The sequence below is a fragment of the Podarcis cretensis genome (genome assembly GCF_951804945.1).
Source record: "Podarcis cretensis genome assembly, chromosome: 11".
Lineage (NCBI taxonomy): Eukaryota > Metazoa > Chordata > Lepidosauria > Squamata > Lacertidae > Podarcis > Podarcis cretensis.
In genome coordinates, this window is record NC_137180.1 from 49,591,301 (window position 1) to 49,615,185 (window position 23,885).

At 43.1% G+C, this 23,885-nt stretch overlaps 1 protein-coding gene and 1 long non-coding RNA gene across 2 annotated transcripts in view; one reads left to right on the forward strand and one right to left on the reverse strand.

Moving 5' to 3' along the window:
* Positions 1–23,885, forward strand: part of ADAMTS12 (ADAM metallopeptidase with thrombospondin type 1 motif 12) — a 122,969-nt gene that overhangs the window by 15,452 nt on the left and 83,632 nt on the right. The window contains exon 3 of the mRNA XM_079994679.1: positions 22,569–22,740. Within this exon, the coding sequence (XP_079850805.1) occupies positions 22,569–22,740 (172 nt within the window). The remainder of the gene's footprint in view (positions 1–22,568; positions 22,741–23,885) is intronic.
* LOC307226450 lies at positions 2,025–16,011 on the reverse strand. Its single transcript, XR_013843434.1, has 3 exons — positions 15,955–16,011; positions 14,486–14,555; positions 2,025–2,316 (listed from the first exon to the last, which is right to left on the reverse strand). It is a non-coding gene; the product is annotated as an uncharacterized lncRNA (long non-coding RNA).

Genomic DNA, 23,885 nt, shown 5'->3' on the forward strand with positions numbered 1-23,885 from the left:
CATTTTTAAGTTCAGAATAGAGTAGTTGCTTTGGAAGATGATAATCAGGTATCCGCCCAACATAACCGGTCCAACAAAGTTGATGTTGAAGAATCATTGCTTCGACACTGGTGATCTTTGCTTATTCCAGTACACTGGCATTTGTTCGCCTGTCTTCCCAAGTGATGTGTAAATTTTTTCGGAGACACCTTCCACCCCTGTGAAGAGACCTTGGACAGGAGCAGTTCAGTATGTCTCATCTTGAAATGTCTCATTTTAAACCCTGAGACTTGTCACTGAGTTCTGATTTAAGGCCATTTTTTCCAGGATATCTTTTCTTTTTGGGGTGGTGGTGGTGGTGGTGTGTGTGGGTGTTTGTGTATGTGTGTGGATGTTGTTTAGACATGAACATATCATTGCTCTAACTTTGCCCAAGCAGGATGGGCTGTCAAGCTGAGCTCTGCTGGGACTTCATTTCAGAAGGCTGTATGTCAAAATAACTTGTGAAGGTTCTGTCTTTTGAGCACGGCTGTCCTGCAAAGCAGATTGCCAGTTATTCAGCCTGTAATTGCATTGCCCTGAAATCCCAGAAGAACTTCAGAATGTTCAGGGGTTTCTTGTTTTCTCCAGTAACATATAGCTTCAATAACCTGCTTCAGTCCTTTGGGGATGTATATTCTGCACAAAATTTACCCTCCTGCCTTTACTATCAGGTTTTCAGACCTGGCTCATGTCTTGCCAGTTGGGAGTGAAGGAAAGAGGGCAAGGGCAAGGGAAAGCTGCATGAAACAAGGTGAGGCTAAGGCTTGCTTAGGGCAGAGAACAGCAGTGATTTAAGTCCCTGGATGACACAGCATCCTTTGGGTGACTGAGTGCATTTTACCAGCAGCAGAGGCGAATGACTGCTTTACACAGTATGTGTGTGAAAGGTAACTGCAGTCTGCCTTCATCTTAGGCAAATTTAGTGTCTGCCTCAAGCTTTATCTTTATTATTTATTTTCTATCCTGCCTTTCTATGGGACACGGGTGGCGCTGTGGGTTAAACAACAGAGCCTAGGCCTTGCCGATCAGAAGGTCGGCGGTTCAAATCCCCGCGACGGGGTGAGCTCCCATTGCTCGGTCCCTGCTCCTGCCAACCTAGCAGTTCGAAAGCATGTCAAAGTGCAAGTAGATAAATAGGTACCACTCTGGCGCGAAGGTAAACTGCGTTTCCGTGTGCTGCTCTGGTTTGCCAGAAGCGGCTTAGTCATGCTGGCCACATGACCTGGAAGCTGTACGCCGGCTCCCTCTGCCAATAAAGTGAGATGAACGCCGCAACCCCAGAGTCGGTCACGACTGGACCTAATGGTCAGGGTTCCCTTTACCTTTACCTTTATCCTGCCTTTCTACTTACCAAAGTAGTGCTCAAGAAGGCTAACAGCATTCAAACTACGTACAGCAAAACCATCAGCAAAGTGAAACAGCAGAGAGCAGATCTAAAACAGACTCATCCTAGAATGCCAAAATTAAGGGCAAGACCACCTGAACAAAATGTTCTGACTCTGATAAAACAGTAAAAGTATTTAAAGGGAACACAAATGCAACCCTGGAACTAAAAGTACCAAGCATTAAAAAACAACAACAACACAACCACAAACCACCATCAACTAGTTTCCAAATCCACAAGTTATCTCCAAGTGTGTCTTTTATAGTTAGTTAATATGTTATTTCCCCTGTAAATAAAAGTGAACTCTGGGGAAGGAGAGGGAACGGGCAGACATTAGGAAAACTGAGAAGGAGGTTTAGGATGGTAGACACCTGTTTTAGGCATTGGTTAAACCGCAGGAGCAGTTCTGTAAGAGATTAAAAGTTACAATTTATAAACATCTGGAACGTAACATGACATGACCCACTTCACTATATACTTGTCACGAACAGAAGAACAATATTTGTTTTAAACTCATTTAAAATATTTTATTTTTAAGTTGCTGCAGCCCACTCTGGGACAACATGGATTGGTGTTGTTATATAAGCTCTGGTGATCCACTGGGAAGGATTGGGGGTCTTCTGCTTCCTGGCACTCAGGATTCTGATGCAGCCTTTGTGTGTCCCTCCATCTTGCTCTTCCTCCTTCTAGCATCATATCCAGTTGCTTATGCCTCTGTAGCTGATTGCCCAAAGTGCTTACTCTGCAGGAATGTCAATCACTGAATTGCTTGCAGTAAATATGCTTTTCTGGTTTAAGAAGGCTGTGATTTTTCCAGGGCTCATTTTCTCAGTCAGTCGCCCAGCAGTAATGGTTTTGTTCATAGAGATGTGTCATGGCTTTCCCCTGTGCCCCACCAGCCATTGTGCTTCCTGGAAGGCATTTTGTGAGGGCAAGGTTATACAGGATGTGGCATCAGCTCACAAACAAAATAATTGCTGTGCAATAAACTAGATGTTAAAGGTTATTGGCCTAAGTGTAAACCAACAGACACTGTTACAATGCATGTGTCTTTACCCAAATGCATATCCGTAACACATAATCATATAATAATAATAATTTTTTATTTATACCCCACCCACCTGACTGAGTTTCCCCAGCCACTCTGGGCGGCTTCCAATCGAATGCTAAAAACAATACAGCATTAAATATTAAAAACTTCCACGCACCCTTACCAAGAAGTTTAGGACCTTTTGCTAGACATGTGTTTGTTATGAATATGTGTTTACCCCCCGTCTCATGCCCACAAGGAGTTCTCACACAAAATAATGAAAGAAATGTTGGTTTATTACACAAAAAGGAAACGACAGAATATGGTAGCTCTCCCCAACCTGATGTTCTCAATGTGCTCTGGACTCAAACACCCATCAGCCCCCAGCCAGCATTCACAATGGTCAGAGTTGCAGGTCAAGGTATCGCGCTCCCCAGACCCCAACCCAAGATAAATAAAGACCGCAACTTTATTGAATACAGATGGAAGAGGTTTGGCTTGGGCATGTGGCAATCAAATACTTCTGGCCTGCCCAGCGGAAGTGACACATAGGTCAATCCAGGCGGGGTTTCCTAAGACTTATATCAAATAGGGTGCCCCCCACAGGGACTGCCATCTGGGGGAGTGCCTTCAGCCCAGGCTCCACCTGGGCACACGGACATGACCACAGGTGCGGGCCATTTAAATGGGCAGGGGGCGGACACAAGGGATGCCTTCTCCATCCCTCAGCTCCACCCCCTGGCCTAACCCACGTCCAGGCCTGCATCCCTGTTATGTACTGAGTTGAATAGGATCCAAAAGGCAGCAGTCTGATTGGTCCTAGAACAATAGGATCCAAAAGGCAGCAGTCTGATTGGTCCTAGAATAATAGGATTCAGAATGCACCAGTCTGATTGGTCCTAGAACAATACAGCAGTATGATTGGTCCACAGGAGCCACCCAATCCAGCTCCAGGTGGAAGTGAATCCGCAACCTGATTGGCCCACGGGAGAATCCCACAATTAGCCAATCACGTGCGGCCCATCGTGTAAATAATCTATATAAAGCAGATATTTGGGGGGAACTTTCATTCCTCACTACTATGAGCTGAATAAAGAGCATGAAATCCACACTCGACTCTGAGTATATTTCAGTCCCCATTCACCAAAACTGGGGTGCAGGCCAAGATCCAGCTCCTGATAAGTGGCATGGGCTTACGCCCACACGACCAATCAGGAAAGGGCTCTGATGACAGGATTTCCTTGTCAGGGCCCAGTGATGCCTCTGCCATCCCGTAACACCGCCCCACTGAAACGGGTGAGCAAAGCTGTAGTCCAACCATAACTGGAGGGCCGCAGGTTCCCTCCAATCTATGCTTCAAAAGAAGACCAGGAGACTACCAGGAAAGGCTTAAGGGATTTAAACGGAGAATACTTGAGACTTCACAGAGTGCCTTGCTTATAAAGACTGTGTCTTTTTTTTTTTTTTTATAATAATTTTTATTAATTTCCACACATATAATAAAGAACAATGTAAAACAGTATCACATCATACTCCTCGGTTCTTACCCTTCTTTCTTTGACTTCCCCATACCTCCCCATCCCTGCATCCTTGTTTAATAATTCTTTAGCAACCCTTGAGTCCATTATCTTAGTTCCCTTTCATAAAAATTTCTTAAGTTTTTTGATTTACTGCTGCAATTCTTTACTTCTTACCCCCTGACATCCTAACATTCCTCAATTTTGCAATTATTTTTAAGATATATTTTGAAGTTCTTCCAGTCCTCTTCCACTGTCTCTTTCCCCTGGTCCCGGATTCTGCCCGTCATCTCGGCGAGTCCCATAAAGTCAATCACCTTTGTTTGCCATTCTTCCAGAGTAGGTAGTTCTTGCGTCTTCCAATACTTTGCCAGTAGAATTCTTGCTGCTGTAGTAGCATACATAAAGAAAGTCCTATCCTTCCTTGACACCACTTGGCCCACCATGCCCAAGAGGAAAGCCTCTGGTTTCTTAGGAAAAGTCCACTTAAGGACCTTCTTAATTTCATTATAGATCATTTCCCAGAAAGCTTTGACCTTTGGGCAGGTCCACCAAAGGTGGTAGAAAGTGCCTTCAGTCTCATTACATTTCCAACACTTATTATTAGGCAAGTGATAAATTTTTGCAAGCTTGACTGGGGTCATGTACCATCGGTAGATCATTTTCATAATATTTTCTCTTAATGCATTACATGCAGTAAATTTAATACCGGTGGTCCATAACTGTTCCCAGTCAGCAAACATAATATCATGACCGATATCTTGTGCCCATTTAATCATAGCTGATTTCACCGTTTCATCCTGTGTATTCCATTTTAGCAGCAAGTTATACATTTTTGATAGGTTCTTAGTATTGGATTCCAACAGTTCTGTTTCTAATTTTGACTTCTCTTTCTGAAATCCTATTTTCCTGTCCTGTTTAAATGTCTCATTTATCTGATGGTAATGCAGCCAATCTCGAACCTTAGGCTTTAGTTTCTCATAACTCTGAAGTTTCACCCTTTCACCATCATATTCTAAAATTTCATGATATTTTGGCCATTTAGAATCCATATTAAGCTTTTTTACTTCCCTAGCTTCCATTGGTGACACCCACCTGGGGGTTTTACTTTCCAGCAGATCTTTATATCTAACCCAAACATTATACAATGCTTTCCTTACAATATGGTTTTTAAAACTTTTATACACCTTTACCTTGTCATACCATAAGTATGCATGCCAACCAAAGTTATTGTCATACCCTTCCAGATCCAAAATGTCAGTGTTCTCAAGAAGTAGCCAGTGTTTCAACCAGCAGAAAGCTGCCGATTCATAATAAAGTCTTAAGTCCGGCAGGGCAAACCCCCCTCTATCCTTTGCATCAGTTAAAATCTTAAATTTAATTCTGGGCTTTTTGCCCTGCCAGACAAATTTTGATATATCTTTCTGCCACTTCTTGAAACATTCCATCTTGTCCACAATCTGCAGCGTCTGGAATAAAAACAACATTCTAGGCAATACATTCATCTTAATGGTAGCGATTCGGCCTAACAAGGAAAGTTTCAACCTTGACCATATTTCCAAATCCTTTTTAACTTCTGACCAACATTTTTCATAATTGTCCTTAAATAAGTTCACGTTCTTGGATGTTAAGTTTACCCCCAGGTATTTTACCCTTTTTGTTATTTCCAAACCTGTTTCATTCTGAAAACTCTCTCTTTCTTCCATTGTTAAATTTTTTTGCAACACTTTCGTTTTTTGTCTATTCAATTTAAAACCTGCTACTCGACCAAATATATCAATTAATTCTAATACTCTTTTGGTACTGGTGTCTGGCTGTTGCAAAGTCAATACTAGATCATCTGCGAATGCTCTTAATTTATAATGTCTAACTCCGACCTGAACTCCTTTAACCAACTGGTCCTTTCTAATCATATTTAACAATACCTCCAGGACTGATATAAAAAGCAAAGGGGATATTGGGCAACCCTGTCGTGTACCTTTTTCTATAGATATTTCTTCTGTTACCACATTATTTACAATTAATTTGGCCTTTTGTTGAGAATATATTGCACCTATACCGTTTTCAAAACCTTGGCCTACCCCCATCCCTTGGAGATTCTTTTTCATAAAAGTCCAACAAATGTTGTCAAAGGCTTTCTCCGCATCCACAAAAATCAAAACTGCTTTCCTATTAATGTCAACGTCCAACATCTCCAAAATATCTATAATGTTTCTCACATTGTCTGACATATGTCTACCTGGGAGAAAGCCTGTTTGGTCCTTATGAATCTCTTCTGCTAAAACTCTTTTCAATCTTTTTGCCAAAATGTCTGCAAAAATTTTGTAATCCACATTGAGTAAGGATATAGGGCGGTAGTTTTTAACCTGGTTCTTCTCAGTCTCTGTTTTCGGTATAAGTGAGATGAAAGCCTCTTTCCACGATTCAGGTGCCTTTTTCCCCTTCAAAATTTCATTGCAGACTTCCTTCAATGGTTGTGTCAACCATTCTTTCAACATTTTGTAGTATTTGGCCGTCAGGCCATCTGGTCCTGGTGATTTTCCCAATTTCATATTTTGAATGGCACCCTCTATTTCTTGTTCTGTTATTTCCTCATTTAAGATCCTTTTACTTTGTTCTGAAATTTTTGGTAAACCATATTTTCTGATGAATTCTTCTATTTCTTGCTCGTTAATTGGCCCTTGTGCATACAATTTCTTAAAGAAGCTTTGAAAACAATTGTTGATCTCATTGGGTTTATGGATAATTTTTCCATCCATTTCTAAACTTGTTACAGTATTCATTTTCTGCCTTTTTTTCAATTGCCATGACAGAAGTTTCCCACATTTATCCGCCGATTCAAAAGTTCTTTGTCTCATTTGCCTTATCTTCCATTCTATTTGTTGGTTCATAAGCTCCATATACTGCATCTGATAGAACTTTATTTCTCTCAAGATCTCATGGGATTTTGGTTTAGACCTCAACTTCTTCTCTCCTTCTTTTATTTTTTCTAAAAATTTTTCCTTCTTCTCATTTTGTTGCTTCCTCTTAATAGAATTTTGTTGAATCAGGAAACCTCGCATCACGGCTTTGCTTGCGTCCCAAATTATTCTTTTTTCCACATCTGTTTTCCTGTTGATCTCAAAATAGTCTTTTAATGTTTTAAGGGCCTTCTTGTGGATCTCTTCATCCTTAAATAGGGTGTCATTCATTCTCCATCTAAAGGATCCAGTTGTTGTTAGTTTCATCTCCATCTTCACCGCATTATGGTCGGAGCACGTTTTTGGGCATATTTCTACTTTTTTTGTTCTTGACGCCAGACTGCTAGAAATCCAGATTTGGTCTATTCTTGTCCATGTCATTTTTGCTTCAGAGAAGAAAGTTCCCTCTCTCTCTAGAGGGTTCTTTATTCTCCAAATATCAATCAAGTCCATTGTTTCAGTCATTTCGAAAAAGATCTTTGGTAGTCTCCCTTCTTTTGAAATCACTTGTCTCTGTGCTTTGTCCATGTTTGTTGAGACAACTCCATTCATGTCTCCCATCATTAGGATTTTATAATCTAAAAAGTCAACTAATGTCTCATGCAACTTCCTAAAGAATTCGGCCTTCCCTTCATTTGGGGCATAAATTCCCACAATTAATATCTTTTCTCCTTGAATTTGTATTTCAATTGCCAGGTATCTTCCTTGATCATCTTTAAATATCAATTTTGGAGCCCACTTTTCCTTTGCGTAGATCACCACACCTCTTTTCTTTACTTTGTCTGATGAGATAAATTCTTGACCAAGTCTCTTATTTATCAGTAATTTCCTATGTATCCTGGCAATATGGGTTTCTTGCAAACATATTATGTCTAATTGTTCTTTCTTCAAAATATGAAAAACCTGTCTTCTTTTCCGAGGAAGGTTCAAACCGTTACAGTTCCAACTAAGGAGTTGCAGAGACATTTTGTATTTAGGTAGCTGTTCCTCCAACTGCTCCAAGCTTCTGCTCTTCCTCTGATGGTGGTAGTGAAAGTCCAAATGACAAATTTGCTATATCAGGTGGTTCCCTCTCCTCCACAGTTCCTTTCTGCAGATCCTCCAGGTACTTCTCCAAAAATTGTTCTTTGTCCTGAATTGTTTTTATTTTAATCTTCCTTCCTTTGAAGTTAAAGGACAATCCTTGTGGAAACTCCCATCTGAATGGTATAGTGTTTTTCTTCAGCAGGTCTGCTAGGCTTTTGTAATATGTTCTCACCTCTAAAATGTATTTAGGAATGTCCTTAAAAATCTGTATCTGACAATTTTGGATCACCAATGCCTTTTGATAATGCAGATTCAATATTCTATCTCTTTCTTCTTTTGATCTCAGTGTAATTAGACAGTCCCTTGGTTTTTTATCCTGCTTTCTACCCAGTCGAAAGGCTGATATTATCTCAAGTTCCTCGTCTTCCTCCCATTCCTCCTGCCAAAAAGTTATGATGTTCTCTGTAAGAAATTTCACAAGGTTGTCCCCTTCCCCTTCAGGCACCAATCTAAATTTTAAATTCTTCTCTTTACGTTGAAGTTCCAGTAAGGAGAGGGCTGCATCATGCTCATTCACTTTTTTAATAATAGGCCCAAACTTTTCCCTTGTCTCTTCAGCCGTTGTTTTTGCACTTTCTGCAATCTTTCGTGTTTCTGAATTTTCCTGAATTAATCTATTTATAGAATCTGTGTTAGATTTAACACTAGCTGTATTCACATCCAGCCTTGTTGTCAACTCTGTTAATTTTTTAGAATTCTCTGTCGATAGCTTTGTCAATGCTTCCAGGGATTGATTTATTTTAAGTAGTGCCTGAGTCATAGGATCCATAGAAGCTGGTGTTTTTTCCTGCACAGCTGCAGTTCCTGATATAGAGCCCCTTTTCTTCTGAGATTGTTTTGCTTTCTGCCTTGTTACTATCTCTTCTGTAGGGGCACTCATATCCTCAAGGTCGTTTTCACAGAGTTGATTCCCAAGTGGAAAATCCCACTGTTACTTTTCCAAGTGCAACAGTTTCACATAGAACCCTCTAGAGGGAGCAAAGACTGTGTCTTTTAATTTGGTTTAGGCTGAGGAGAGGCCATAACTGAGTAGCATCTCGGTCTTGTTTAAGCTGCAAACCATCTTATAAGCAATTTACTAGGATACATTAATCATAGGTGCTTGACATGCTCTGAAGCAGACGTGTAATTCCACCTTGCGGTAAGATCTTGCTTCAATTCTATTTGGAACCTAATCAGCTGTTTGATGCTGCAATGAAACCTATTTGGGGAGGAAACAGGAACCTACATTTCATTTCATTTCACAAAACTGAAATACCTTCATTTTCAATTTAAAAGTTTCTGTGTTTTTTATTATTATTAAAGTGGCACACAAGTTTGCTTTATAAGACATATTCATTACCCACACTCTTGGCTTTAAGAAACAAACTCAATAAACTTTGCTACACTCTGGGCAAACTGAATCATTAGCAGCAGCATCATTTAAACCATCGGACTCAGCAGCAGTTAGACCTACATCACACTGCATCAGTTTAGGAAGGAATGGCCTTTTAAGAGTCAAGGGGAATGATCATTTCATTTATGAGGAGTCACTGTCACAGTCACTGTGCTGTTGATGTGCTCAGGAGGATACTGTTCTGCTGATCTTTGGGAAGGCTTGGAGTAGGCGAGAACAAATAACAGTCGTTTTGCATTCCTGATTGACATCTTTCTTTGCAGGGGGTCAAAGGATCACACAGTGTGTCTGAATTCCCTGTCAGATTTCCCCATAGGAAATGGCTTAAAAGGACAGGTAGATGACAACCTTGCAGTGACTGTCTTGTCTTTCTTTTTAATTTATATCCTTTCCCTTCCCCCAAAAAGAACTGCATGGGGTTATTCTGTTTCATCCTCTCACCAGTGAGGCAGGTTAGGTTGAGATACAGTGGCTGCTTCCAAAGGACCTGTTTATTTAGCATTCATCCTGATTGGTTTGCAGGGAAGTGAGATGACACCAGCTATTCCTCAAGCACTCATTCTGATTTGTTTGCAGGGAGGTTAGATGAGGCCGTGTCAAACGAGTGTTCTTCTACACTTCTTCATTCACTTTTCCATCACGTTCCTTATAGCAAAAACTCTGGTCTTTGGGGGAAGTGGGCTTGTTGTGCAAGAGCTCCAGATCAGCTTTAGCTGTGCAGCCTGAATTTGCTGGCATGTGATTGAATCCCACCTGAAAATAGCCACAGTCTGGAAACACCCAGTAACTTGTGCATTGTCACCTACAGCCAGGATGGCCAGATGTGAAAACTGGGCTCCCAGACCTTTAATAGTTGTGTAGAAGATGGAAATTCAGTAAATTAAATTTGCAGGAGGCCTGCCATCTTTTGCATTTTGTCACTGTAGATAGGGCCAAAGTGCACATTGGGTGAGAGATCCATGTTTGCCATCATTTCAAAATCTAGAATCCAGCTGTACTGTGTGTCGGAGGTTCCGTACGACGGAGCTGAAATAGCTCTCTTCCACGTCGTATCTTCAGAATCCAGCAGGCTCTCCTCCTCCGACGGTGATTAACGACCTAAGCCTTTGATGATGATGCTTTAGGCATGCTCCCATTATGCAGAGTATACAAACAGCAGAAGGAGCTGAGAAATGTGTGCTACATCGCTACGTTTATTTCTAACTATGAGGACAGAAAAGAAAAGCATCTGCTATCTGTGAGAGTCAGTGAACAACTGGAACAAAGAAAAAGGAAACCAGTAACTTCAACATCTGTCTCCCGTGAGACTTCCAACAGTCTGGAATGTAAACAGAGTCTTGTGACTCCAAAAACTGCACAGTGGCATAACAGAAATCTAACTGTGTGTGTGTGTGTGTGTGTGTGTGTGTGTGTGTATTGAGAGCTTGCCATTTGTACCAAACTGCCTTGGGAAGATGTTCAACTGGATAGTTCAGTTGGTAGAGCATGATACTCTTAATTTCAGAATAATGAATTCAAGCCCTACAGTCGGCCAAAAGATGGCATTGCAAATGGTAGGTCTAGATGGCTCTCATGGTTCCTTGCACCTCTACAATTCTATGATTATCCATACGATCTTTTCCTAATAAAAAATCGCTTCTCAAGCTGCTTGTTTTCCCCACAGGTTAAACTGCTGAGTACAAAAAAAAAAAAGAAGAAGAAGAAGAAGCTATGTAATTTAAATGAAGGTATTTTACCTGTGCATTTGCAGACATTGGTTGCGTATTGATTTCTTATCATGAGAATATGGTGTAATTTTGACAGACGTTCTTTGTTGCATTGTGGCAGAGGCAGCCGTATCAGAGAAGGGTGTGTGTGTGTGTTAAGGACTGAGGTTTCTTCTCTCTCTCTCTCTGCCTGTTGAACACTGTAATCTCGATAATTGGAGACTCTGTTCCATTTTCTAGGAAAAAACATGTATTTCTTCTTTTGTAAATGGTATTGGCTGCATGATTGTCCGTGCTGGCTCTGGTGCTTGTTTAGATGCTTCTGTAAGCAAAGAAACGAGGTTTTCAAGAGCTTCCTTTTTCGAATAGCTAAAATGTCATTTGGGCTTTTGTTGCTGTCGTCATTGCCATAGAACCTAATTAAGTTAAATATGAAAGAACAGAAGAAACTGCTTTATACTAGGTCAGATTAATGGTCCACTTAGTCCATTCTTGTCTACTTTGACTGGTGGTGGCTCTTCAGCACCTAAGTCCAGCAGAGATCTTTCCCATCACCTGGCACCTGGTTTGCTCAAGTGAAGGTAAGGGATTAGATCTGGTGTCTTAAGCTTGCAAAGCTCACTGGTCTCTTACTGGTCCTGCTTTCTGTTGATTAAGATTGCAGTTCCTTAGGCTTCAGCATCTTGGAGATGAGGGAAACATACAAAGTCTAAGCCTTAAAATTCCCTGTACCTACCAAAAGGTTAGCTGCTGCATTTTCCAAGGTCAGACCTATCATGCTGTAAACATTCATTGAAAAAGAGAGAGACAATGGGGTTGGGGTGGCAGAAAGAGAGAAAGGAGGTTGACTCCCTCCCCCCATGGCTCTCGTCCCACTCACCACTGGCTTGAGCCACATCTACGTACATGCAGGTCCTGAGAGATCCCCCCCCCCCCGAAATATATGTTGTTGTTGTTTAGTCATTTAGTCGTGTCCGACTCTTCGTGACCCCATGGGCCAGAGCACGCCAGGCACTCCTGTCTTCCACTGCCTCCCGCAGTTGGGTCAAACTCATGCTGGTAGCTTCGAGAACACTATCCAACCATCTTGTCCTCTGTCGTCCCCTTCTCCTTGTGCCCTCCATCTTTCCCAACATCAGGGTCTTTTCCAGGGAGTTTTCTCTTCTCATGAGGTGGCCAAAGTATTGGAGCCTCAGCTTCACGATCTGTCCTTCCAGTGAGCACTCAGGGCTGATTTCCTGAAGAATGGAGAGGTTTGATCTTCTTGCAGTCCATGGGACGCTCAAGAGTCTCCTCCAGCACCATAATTCAAAAGCATCAATTCTTCGGCGATCGGCCATCTTTATGGTCCAGCTCTCACTTCCATACATCACTACTGGGAAAACCATAGCTTTAACTATACAGACCTTTGTTGGCAAGGTGATGTCTCTGCTTTTTAAGATGCTGTGTAGATTTGTCATTGCTTTTCTCCCAAGAAGCAGGTGTCTTTTAATTTCGTGACTGCTGCCACCATCTGTAGTGATCATGAAGCCAAAGAAAGTAAAATCTCTCACTGCCTCCATTTCTTCCCCTTCTATTTGCCAGGAGGTGATGGGCCCAGTGGGCATGATCTTCGTTTTTTTTTGATGTTGAGCTTCAGACCATATTTTGCGCTCTCCTCTTTCACCCTCATTAGAAGCCCATACACACACACACGCGCACACACACAGAGAACAATTAAAAATAAATCCCATTAATAGATTTTCTTAAACAAGCAACCTGATCAGATTTTGATTATATTCCTGCCTATTATTCTGCATCATCTTGCAATATTCCATCTTGCATATCTTTATTCTCCCCGTAAAACCCATGATTAATTTTACAGATATCTCACTATGTTTTCAAATATCATGTGCCTCTTATGAAACAGACAGATGCACACCACAAATCATCAAATCATTATTACTCCCAGAAAGCAATATTACTAAGAGTGTGCATTGGCTATGCACGTATCGCAACTTAGGAGGTGAATTGGGCTGATTCGGGGAAAGCTGTCATGATTCCAATTCAGATCATGCCTGTGAATTTCAACCAATTCTTTCAGAAAATGAAAAACTTGTTGACTTTTCCTTTGTTTTTTAAAAAATTAAACTTTAGAGGTGCTCTGCTTAAAAAAAAGCCTTGGGTGTATCTGACTACGATTTGTAGCCATTTCAAAATATTCCATTATAGCGATGGATAGGCTTTGTTTTTTAACAGGCCTAATCTCGTCTCAAACAAAGAGTTAGAAAGGTACAGAGTGGATCTGAAAGAAATCAGGGTGTTTCCCAAAGCTGCAGATTCAGATACAAATCCAATTTTGTGGCTGATGCACACCCCTAATTTTAAACCCCAGATGAATTCTTGTATATCCTTTCATACTAGCTGGATTAATCTTGTCCCAGTGCATAGGAGAACAAAAGTGACTTTCATAAAAGGAAAAGATCATTTACTTGCTCACGAAGCCAAGGACAACTTCTAGGGCATATAAAATTCCTTTCCCCACCCTCTATGGATATACATAACTTCAGACTGGTTCTTTCGCCACCCAATTCCCTATGTTTAGAATATGATTAGGACAAAACAAGAGAGAAAATTTCTCATCACAAGCCTTTCAGAAATAGACAAAGGAACCATTGATCTCACAATATGCAAACCACCTAATCTTTTTACATGAGATGCAACCTTGAAAAGATAAAAATGTATAAATTAGAGCTGTTTCTAAATGCAGCAGAGAATATAACCCTCTGTTGCAATTCAAGAACTCTTAAGAAACTCGAAGTGTAAGCAGCTAAGAATTCAGTGTAATCCGGTTTACTGTGTGGCTTGAGACACAGGGCAGTTAAGTTGAACAATTATATTGTACGGGTGATATCCAACATCAGTTATACTCAGAATTGACCCATTCAGATCAATGGACTGAAAGTTGGCTGTCACCCTATGTCTTCAGCTGCTTTTCCTGGGACATTAGCCAGAATAGTTATGACAGTCCAACTCCACCCATCATTCCTGGTGGTATGTATCTCTGAGTAGAGTCTTGGATTTTGTTCTAGAAAATGTCCCAAGACAGATATCTCAAGGAACCTTCGGTCCAATTCAGCTGAAGTCAGTTACTTTTAGGTCCAACTGATTTCAATGGGAAAGCAGAAGCTTAACACGCTCATTAAAATCAACAGGACTTGACAGTGCTTAAAGTTGACGGAGTCAGCTATATGGTCCTTTCCCTGCTTCTAATAATACTTATTTGCAAAGGGGGGGGGGGGACACAAAGTGTCCCATTACACCTCCCCCCTATCTCCTACTGTTCTGTTGTGTACATGTACTGTAAAGAACATCATAAAAGTGACTCTATGGAGCGTAAGTTCACCTGGGGAGGTTCTGTGCTCCACCCTAGGTGGGTCTGACTTGAACCATTAGCTTCAGCCTCTATGGATATGCTGTAGGTCAACATCAGAAGAGGGCCCTGTTTATCTCCAGAAGCTTACTTGACCAGCCCTACTCATTGCTCTTATGCCAGGGGATCCTACTGAAGATGAACACTTTCAGGTCCCATCACAATAATATAAGAAATATGCTGTTGGACCAGACCAAAGGTTTATCTGGTCCAGCTTCTATTCTGTTAGTGACCAACCAGGTGCCTTTGGGATGGCTACAAGGAGAACAACAGTGCAGTAGCACTCTCTTGAACATATTTCCCAGCAACTGGTAATTCAGAGCAATTCTGTCTGTGATACTGGACGTAATGTGTAGCCACTGATATCCTTATCCTCCATGAATTGACTAAACCCTTTTTAAAGTTATCTAGGTTGGTGGCCATTATGACCTCCCATGGGAGGAAATGTCATATTGTAACCATGAACTGTGTGTACTTTTTTTTTTTTTTTGTCTATCCCAAATTGTCTACCACTGGTTGGGTCCTGGGTTTATGGCAGATGGAGGGAGAACTTCACTTTCTCTATTACACTATGCATAATTTTATACACCTGTAGCATGTTCCTTCCTTGCTCTCCTTGACATTTGCCTAAGCAACAGTCCCTCCTTGCATTCCTGCTTTTAGCTTGGAAGTGGCTCTGAAATAGACCAAGCCAACCTGTTTCCTTAGATTGGCATCATTCACTGGGGGTGCTGCTTGTCTTTCCTTAAACAGCCTGGGCAGTTTGATTTGTGTGCTGCTCCCTGCAAGGCTAGCATTCTGTTGAACCTGAAGATTGCTCCCAAATAGTCTGCGACGTTAAGATAACCTGCCTTGCCTAGGAGTGACAAGAAAACTTGGAGCTGCGGAAGGAACAGCAGAATTATATCCCCAAAATTGGGATGGGGGCGGGAATGGACATTCTCTGGCTGACAATGATTTATTGGAGATTCTAATAAAGATCTGAACAAAGAGCAAGAGTTCATACAAAATGGGGGAAATGCTTTTGTTAAAATGATGGCCCATGTAGAGCTGTAATTCTTATGGAAATAACTTCACTTTCCTGAATAACATGGGCTCTATCAGCAGCTGCAGGTAAGCGTCAACGCTGATTAGAAAGCTGTTTGGTTATTCCACTGAGGCACTTGCATACAACTCAAAAAATCTGCCCGATTTGTCAAACCCTTAGCGACCCCTGTAGCTTGCCAAAACTGGCATTTGTCCTTGTCTCCAACAATTTCATTGGCCTTGCCATCCACAACATTTCCCCGAAGCACAAACAGCTAGGAGGGTGCTTTGTCAACCTTTCTTTCCGAGCAGAATGGATTTCTGCACTGACTGCGCAATCTCCTACGTGGAAATGCCTACGTTATGCGGAATGGCTGCCTACAGGTCTCACCACTCAGCACATCACAAGTGCTCACCCAAAATGCGCAAGACGTTTTGATGCCTGGAGGAAGGGCATCAGCAGGAGGGCATCCGCCTTGCATGCGGAAGGTCCCAGGTTCAGTTCAGCTGGGAGAGAACACTGCCTGAAAACCTGGTGTGCTGGTCTGGGGGGGCGGTTACCGTGCGGCGTGGTCTGAGTCCGGTCCTGGGTCGAGGGTATGGAGGTGTCCGTCAAGGGCAAAGCGGGGTCCAAGGCAAGGAGCCGGGTGTGGTCAGGAACTCTGGAAGAGCAGGACAGGGTGCTGCCAGGAACAGGTTTCCAACGACGTTGCTCCTGCAACCTGGGACTGGGCTGACTTGCCTTTATCTCCTCTGAGGCATAGGGCGGTCCCGGTCCACAGGTGACTCGCCTCTCCTGGCCTTAAGGCGAGCACTCCTTTGAGAACTCAGTTCCCTCTGCCTCTCTGCCCTGAGCCTCTGCAGCTCCCGAGAGGCTGGAGGGTTACTGGACCCAGAGGCAACCTCAGCTTCCCCTGACAGGGCTGGGAGAGGAGCATCTGCAGGCAATGGGTCCTCAATCACCTCCGGAGCCAGAGCGGATTTAGCTGGTGTCTGCTCCTGAGGATCCGGCACAGGTGAGGGCCCTTCAGGTTCAAGCCCGTGCCCCGGCTCAGCCAGCCCTAGAGGCGGGGACTCCTGTGCAGGCTGGGTTTCCTCAGGTTCAGCCTCTGAATCGGATCCCCAGGCCATCACACCTGGAGAGCTGCTTCCAATCCGTGTGGACAAAACTGTGCTAGAGGGACCAGTGGTGTGACTGTCTGAGCTATTGTCCTCCTTGGGCTGGGTGGGCTTAGAACAGTGTACCTGTGCTGGGTTCTGGGATTTTGTGATAACAAAGCTGTGCTTCCACCTATGGAGGAAACACCATAAGCTGATCTCTTCCTTCAGAAATCTCAGGTAAATGCTGCCTCTGTACGTTCTCACCACTCTGGAATATAGGAAACCTGGGAATGTGCTCATACCAACTTTGGTCCATCTAGTTCAATATTTTTACTGATCAGGATTTTGGACAGAGGATTTTCCCAGCCTTACCTGGAGATACTGGGGATTGAATCTGGGACCTTATGGATGCCAAACAGATGCTTTACCAGTGAACTACAGGACTTTTGGTTATCATCAAGTCCTCTCCGCACCACCGATGAGTCCCGGGCTGACCAGGCCTTCCCTGGCTGCTATTTATGGAATAAAAAGCATGCTCATTAATTTCATTCATGCAATTAACATCACATCTAGTATGGCCCGAAGTGTTAGGGTACAACGTGCACAACATAATGTGCTGTACAGTGTTTCCTTTAATGCTGAGTGATCTCTTCTCAAACTCTGCAGCTGGCCCTTCTGGAAAAAGCAGGCTCTGCAGTTTGTGAAGTTATTGGTTTCATATACCGGCTCGCCTCCCTTTTTCCTCCTTGGTGATAATCAGGAGAAGAGGCAAGCTGTATGTAGCTCCAGCCTGGTGCTGTCAGTGTGCCCATAACATTCTTATGGAAAGCGCAGCAGATTGTGCAGCTGTTTCTTTCCAGCACCTGGGAAATGGAGCAAACTGCAATCATAAAGTCAGAAACAAACCCTTTTCTCACAAGCCCAGCGATTAAATTTGTGGCTGGCAGGATGATGGATAGCGACAGAGAAAGATTTCTTCCTCCCTAAATTTACTTGTCACCCAAGACTATTTTTTTTGGCAACTGAGGCAGAAAATGCAAACGGTGCTTCTTTGCAGAAATCTAATTAAATGCCCCAAAATTTGCATCCCTTAAGAGTGTACCAGTTATGTCAACTGAGACTGAGCAAGTGTAGAAGGAATCAGAAACCACCCTGTAGCCATCCAGGCAACTCCTTCTGCACTATGGCTAAAATGGCTTAGTTTACAGAGGATAGTTCTCTGTTCGAAGGGCTGCCCAGTCAGTCCTGTTTAAAGATAAAGAGTTGTAAGAAGGGAGACCAAGGGCCTGGAAGTTGCCCATCAGCAGTTCACATCTAGGCAGCAGACACAATCTTCCCTGCTAGGATGAGATTTTATTTCTATTTAAATTACACTAATGACTTCTAAGTGCACATCTATACATATTAATTAGCAGGACACATGCACAAAGGAACAGTAAGAGGGGGGGGAGGCAAATGGAATCATGGGGCACTTTGGCTGTTTTCCTTTTCCTTTTGTGAAAATAAATATTCTTAGAGGTGGGAAGAGGACAGTGGCCCTGACTTTGCCAACTTTAAGTGCTGTCAAGTCCTTAAAGAGACTTAAGTACTTGCTTTCCAGTTGAAATCAGTGGGACTTAACTTTAGGTGCATTGGGCCCCCTCAAGAAACCCAGAAAGTCTTACTGAGGTTTCCAGACTGTTTTCAAAGGCAGCCCCACACCCAATGCACTGCAGTAGTCTACAGGTGATCAAAACATTGCAAAGCAAAGGCTGCTTCTTTCTATGAGGAGATGAATGGCACATCCATCACTTGAGTATCTAGTAACAAGGATGGATCTAGGACACAGGTGGGCAGCCTGGGGACTGCACATGGTCCCTGGCCTCACCTGGCCTTGATATTTTATGATATGATATCACATACAGCCATATCTCAATAAACAAAAGCAAACAAACAAATGAGATTCTAATCTGAGATGGCTGTGATGTCATGGACAGGCTGGATACAGAGGAGTGAAGGGAGGCACCAGTGGGGAACCCCCAGGGTGGTGGGACAATGATGAGCAGTAAAAGGGAGAAGAGGGAGCAAACTGTGGGGAGGAGATGTCAGAAGCAGAAGAGGTAACAGGGTTTAGTAAGAAATGTTTGTGTGTGGCAGATAGAAGCCAGGAACCAGAATTAGAAGTGGAAGCAGGAGAGGAGGGAGTTAACTTCCCTGATGCAGTGTGATTTATTGCTGACCTTCTCCTGACTCCCACCCCGACACATGGTGAAAACTGAGCTGGGGCATGTATGTGTCTTTATTCTTGCCACCCTTGGCTCCTTGGGGAGGAAGGATGGGATATAAATTTGATAAATGAAATTATAATCTGATCATTTAGATGCGTTAATCCAGGACACTTTTGTCTCTGGCTCCACCCATCACTGGCAAGCAGCCCCCAGATTGATTATCTCTGAAGGAATATGACCCTTGATTGCCCCCCCCCCCAATGATCTAGCTAGAAGCACCTCCCGACAGTGTTTTTGATAGAAGCCACTTTCCCATGGTGAGCTATACCCAAAGTGGCTATTACTGAAAAGCAAAACACAGAACAGAATAGAACACTGCAACAAATAATCTATAGGCTTAAATGAGTAAGCCCACAGTAAAATGAAAGTTTACAGACCACAAGGTTTCAGCTGGTCTTACTGGGCCCCATGGAGACTCAGCTGCCTGTTTAAAATACAGTTCAGAGGAGAGGGGTCTTCTTACCAGCCTAGATGATTAACTATCAGCTCCCCCACCTCTCCTCAAGAGGAGACTGGCAGCAGCAAAAGGGAAATGCTGGACCAGACATTGATGGTGAGTCCACTTTCCCAGTAGCCTCCCAGAAGTTCCAGCTGCTTTTGAGCTGAAAATATGGGAATTAACTCCATGTTGGATGATATAACTTGCATACTTCTTTCACTTCAAAAAAAAAGCTTGAAAAATTAATCAGTGGTTGTTTCCGTTTCTCCTTTTCCCTTGCTGTTTTGGATTCTGCCAAGCTTGCCATGTCAATCAAACCTGCAACTTCTTCCTTTTTTAGTTTTATTATGTTCTGAGGTTCTTAATTTTTAATAAGAGGACAAGTTGTACAGAGTCATAACAACCTGTAAAAATGCAACGTGATGGTTGCTTTGTAAAGTCAAGGAAATGTCTGCAGTACAGTCTGCCCTGAAGTAGCAGGGTAAGTAAATGCTTGAGTAGGCAAATAATTAAAACGCTCATCCGTTCCATGCCAACTCTCACATTTCAGGCTGTAGAGATCCTGGAGGACAGTACAGTAGCTAATGAATACATCATAAGAACCATACGCAGAGTCAACAGATGTCTCAGTGAAGTGGGAACGTGTCTGCACAAATTGTACAAACAACTTTGGTGAGCCGGGGAGGTGGGGGTAGGCAATTGGTACACAAAAAGGGAAAGGATAGGTAGCTGCTAACACTGGCTATACGGTAAGTGGTTTTTTCCTGCCTAACACAGGGCAGAACAACTTAGCAAACAGATGTTTACAATCCCATGTGTGCAGGAATAGTTCAAATACAGGGTGCAGTATCTTTGAGTGCAATTCACCTTTTCTGTGCCTGCTGATTCTCCTCTGCAAACAAACCCCTGCATTACCCTCCAGATGGATTTGCTTCTGGTTTCAGAGAACAATGGGAAAGACAGTAATAACCTGGTGGAGCATTTAAGTGGGGGAAACCAGCCGCAAGGGATAGGGATGGGTACCCTGCCCCTCCCCCAGCCAAGGAAGACACATGCCTCATAGTTAAGTCTTTAGTGACAAAGAAGCACTTGCAGTGGTTCCAGATACACGCACACACAGGGGCCGCAACTCATAGGGATTGAGGTGACTTCAGCCCCCCTAAAATTGATGGGCAGCTTGTGTTGCCACTGCTACAATGCCTGCCAGTCTACTGGCGCCAGGCCTGCCAAGCTGCCGGCAGACCTGCTAGGCTGCCAGTGCCAGTGTACTTCAGGAAGCTGGTGTCAGAAATGTGCTTCCAGAAGTGTGGCCACAGTGGCTCACTGCGGTTGCACGAGCTGGGAATGTGGTAGCTCCTCCTCTTCCTCCTGCCATGGAGGGGAAGCAGCCCTTGGCCTGCGGTAGTGGTAGGAAGAGGAGGAGGAGCCGCCACCAGCCACAGGAGCCAAGCTGCCAGGCGATGCCCAGATGCCCCATGCAACAGCATCGTGTCCGGGCATTGTGCCCGACACACACTTCTACCTCTAGCCTAGAAGTGACACACACACAGCTGGTCCCACCATGGTGAGATATAGAATATCTCCATTTAAATCATCATCATTCTTTGTAAATTGGCATCTGCACATTTTAATATGCTCTGCCACACAGTTTCCCACATTGCTTTACCAGATCATAAAGAGGCATGATTTGCTAGATGCACATTTTCTCCCTGCAGCTGGGCGACTTTTGCCAGGATGAAAATGCGAGATGTTCTGCATGCTGGGAGAGTGGAACTGCCCCCAAGCCCAGCCTAGTCCAGCTCCCCCTGAAAAGAACTCCAGCTGAACTCTAGACAATCAGGGCAACAATAGCAGCTGGCATTTTGAAAGCTGTGTCATGCATTTTTATTACTTTAATGTGCTTAGGAAGAATTGAATTGCCCTTTTGCGTCTTAATGTCTTTATTCAAGGGTTGGGGCTGGATTGGGTTGGGGGGGGGACTGTAGCATGTCAACAGACTAGTGGAAAAGTGATTTCCCTGATGTTTTTATAGAAAACCGTCCAACATGGGCCTGGAACAGGAGAGTCTTGCCGACTGCTGTGACTCATCCTAGCCTAGGAATGGTTGATAAGATTGGAAGAAGTGCAATTGTTGGTTTTTTAAATCTTAGAGTCATGCAAATACGGGTAAAAAAAGGTGAAATTCGTCAGATAAAATCTAGGGGCAGGGAGGTAAAGCTAGTTATGATTCAACATAAATGACATAAGAAACAATTCACACATGGTGTTTTAACTGCTGTTGGTTCAGTGTATTTGGTCCATCTTGACATCTGTCAGTGATATGTTAGAATTGCTTCACACGTCAAAAAGCTGGTGATTTTGGAAAAAAAATATCCACATTTTGTTCTTACTTTGCCTTCACATCAAATACCATACGTCTTCCTGTAGGTGGTGTGCAAAATTTTGACTGAATGGTGAATGATTCAGGCAGCAAAAGGGTAATTAATAAGGCAGCTCAGCACTAATACACCATAATATATTGGGGTTAGCACAGATCTTTTGGACTACATCTGCTATCAGCACCAGCTAGCATGGTGAATGGTTAAGGGTGATTGGAGTGATAGTTCATTACACTGGCTACCCCAGCCATAAAGGGTATGGAAAATAATGTGTTATATCCTTGCTAAATGAGTAAACTATCGCACAGGTACACTCCAACTTAGATTTGCAATGAAGTGCAATATTTATATGAGAATACAGCCCCAAAGATTGAACATCAGAAATCCTGCTAATCCACCTAGAGCCAAGATGGAAGTTCTTTTTCGTTCACAGAATATCTTCTTTGTCCAAAAGTGGGGGCTTGAGCAGGGGCTCACCGCCTTACTCACCTTTTTCACTGATGACACTATGTGTTTTGGGGCAGAGGTGGCCGTGTCACCACACCCCTCAGAAACTCTTTCCAGTTGCTAGGCAACTTTTTTTGTTTTAACCCAAGTGAAGTTTGCTCCACAAGGTCAGGTTATGCTTTCTCCTCTGTCTAGTTGCCAAAATTCCCACCCACCTTTCTACGTGAAACAAAAGGTGGAAAAATCAAGAGAGACTTGCAAAAGACAGTATTGTATTTTCACATCGTTGGGAGCTTTCGGTGAAGGGTGGATAATAAATAATGTAATGTAATGGTTCTATGTATTCTCTCTCTCTCTCTCTCTCTCTCTCTCTCTCTCTCTCTCTCCCCCCTTCTCAGGCTGGATACTTCCAGCTGCCTGATGGAGATTACTTCATTGAACCGGTGAAGAAATATCAGTCAGGAGAAGGCCCTTACGCCCATATAGTCTACAAGGCAAATGTCTTTCAGAAAGCTTTGCGGAAACGACGAGGCACCCGTTTGAAGAAGGAACAGACTTGTGGAGTGAATGGTACACATTCAAACCTTTTTATTTTAATGCCTTTTCATTCAATAACCCAATCCTAAATATCTTATCTGGAGATAAACCTGTCCCCAAGGATGTTTCATGAAGCATCCGGCAAAAATACTCTAAAAATCTGGACTATTTTGAAACCAGTCATAGTTTCCCTCAGAGAATCCTGGGGGTGATAGTTTGGCAACAGTTGTGAGGAGTCAGAGTTCAGTTTTATGCGACTTTGACAGTTAAGGACGTTTTAGATTAGTTAATGTAGATCAGGACTGGGGACCCTGTGGCCTTCCTGATGGAGGGACTCCAGTTCCCACCAGCCCCTGCCCAGAATGGCCAGTGTTCAGAAATTATGGAAGTTGTCGTCCCATCCCTTATATAGATATAAAATGTGCCAGAAGTGATATGAGGAGTGCCTGAAAGAAAGTCACCAAGTACAACAGGTTTCTTCCTATGGTTTTGTCCCATATTCTGTGGTATAGTGGGGCAAATGGACTAGAGACTAGGAACATCAGGGTAATTAAAAGTCCGTGGGAAGTGAGTGAGATGATAGTAAGGCTTTTGTGCTTGCTTGTAACAGATTAGCATATGAAAAGTCAGAGAATGTGGGGGGAAATTATGCAAGGCTAGATACTTCTTTCCTTTTCTTTGATGAGGTCCCCACTTCACACTAGCCCTTTAAAAGAAAACACTTCATTGCAATGCTGTTCACAATTCTAATTCAAAGTGAAAGGTTGCTTTTTAACTGGCTGAAAATCTTTCGTTAAAGCTCAGTATTTTCTAAAAGTTGATACTATTGTGTCAGAACTAAGGGCTGTTGAGTTGAATGGAGTTTATTCCCAGGAAACTATGCACAGGGTTGCAGCCATGCTGATCCTAATAAACTGGATATTAAGCTACTTACTGCTGCTCTTTGGTGTGCATGTATAGGGCTTGGCTACGGGAGCTGTCACAATAAGCTCCTGCACTTCAAAGCATGCAGTACCCCTGTAGGCCAAACAGGACCACAGTTAGATTGGCCCTCAGGGTCCCCTCCTGCCCATGAGCTCATTGGTGGGGAACAGCAGAAGGGGAAGGGCTTTGATGCCCTGCAAAGCATAGGTGACTTAAGGCCAGCCAGTGTTTCTCAGCCTGACCTACCTCACAAG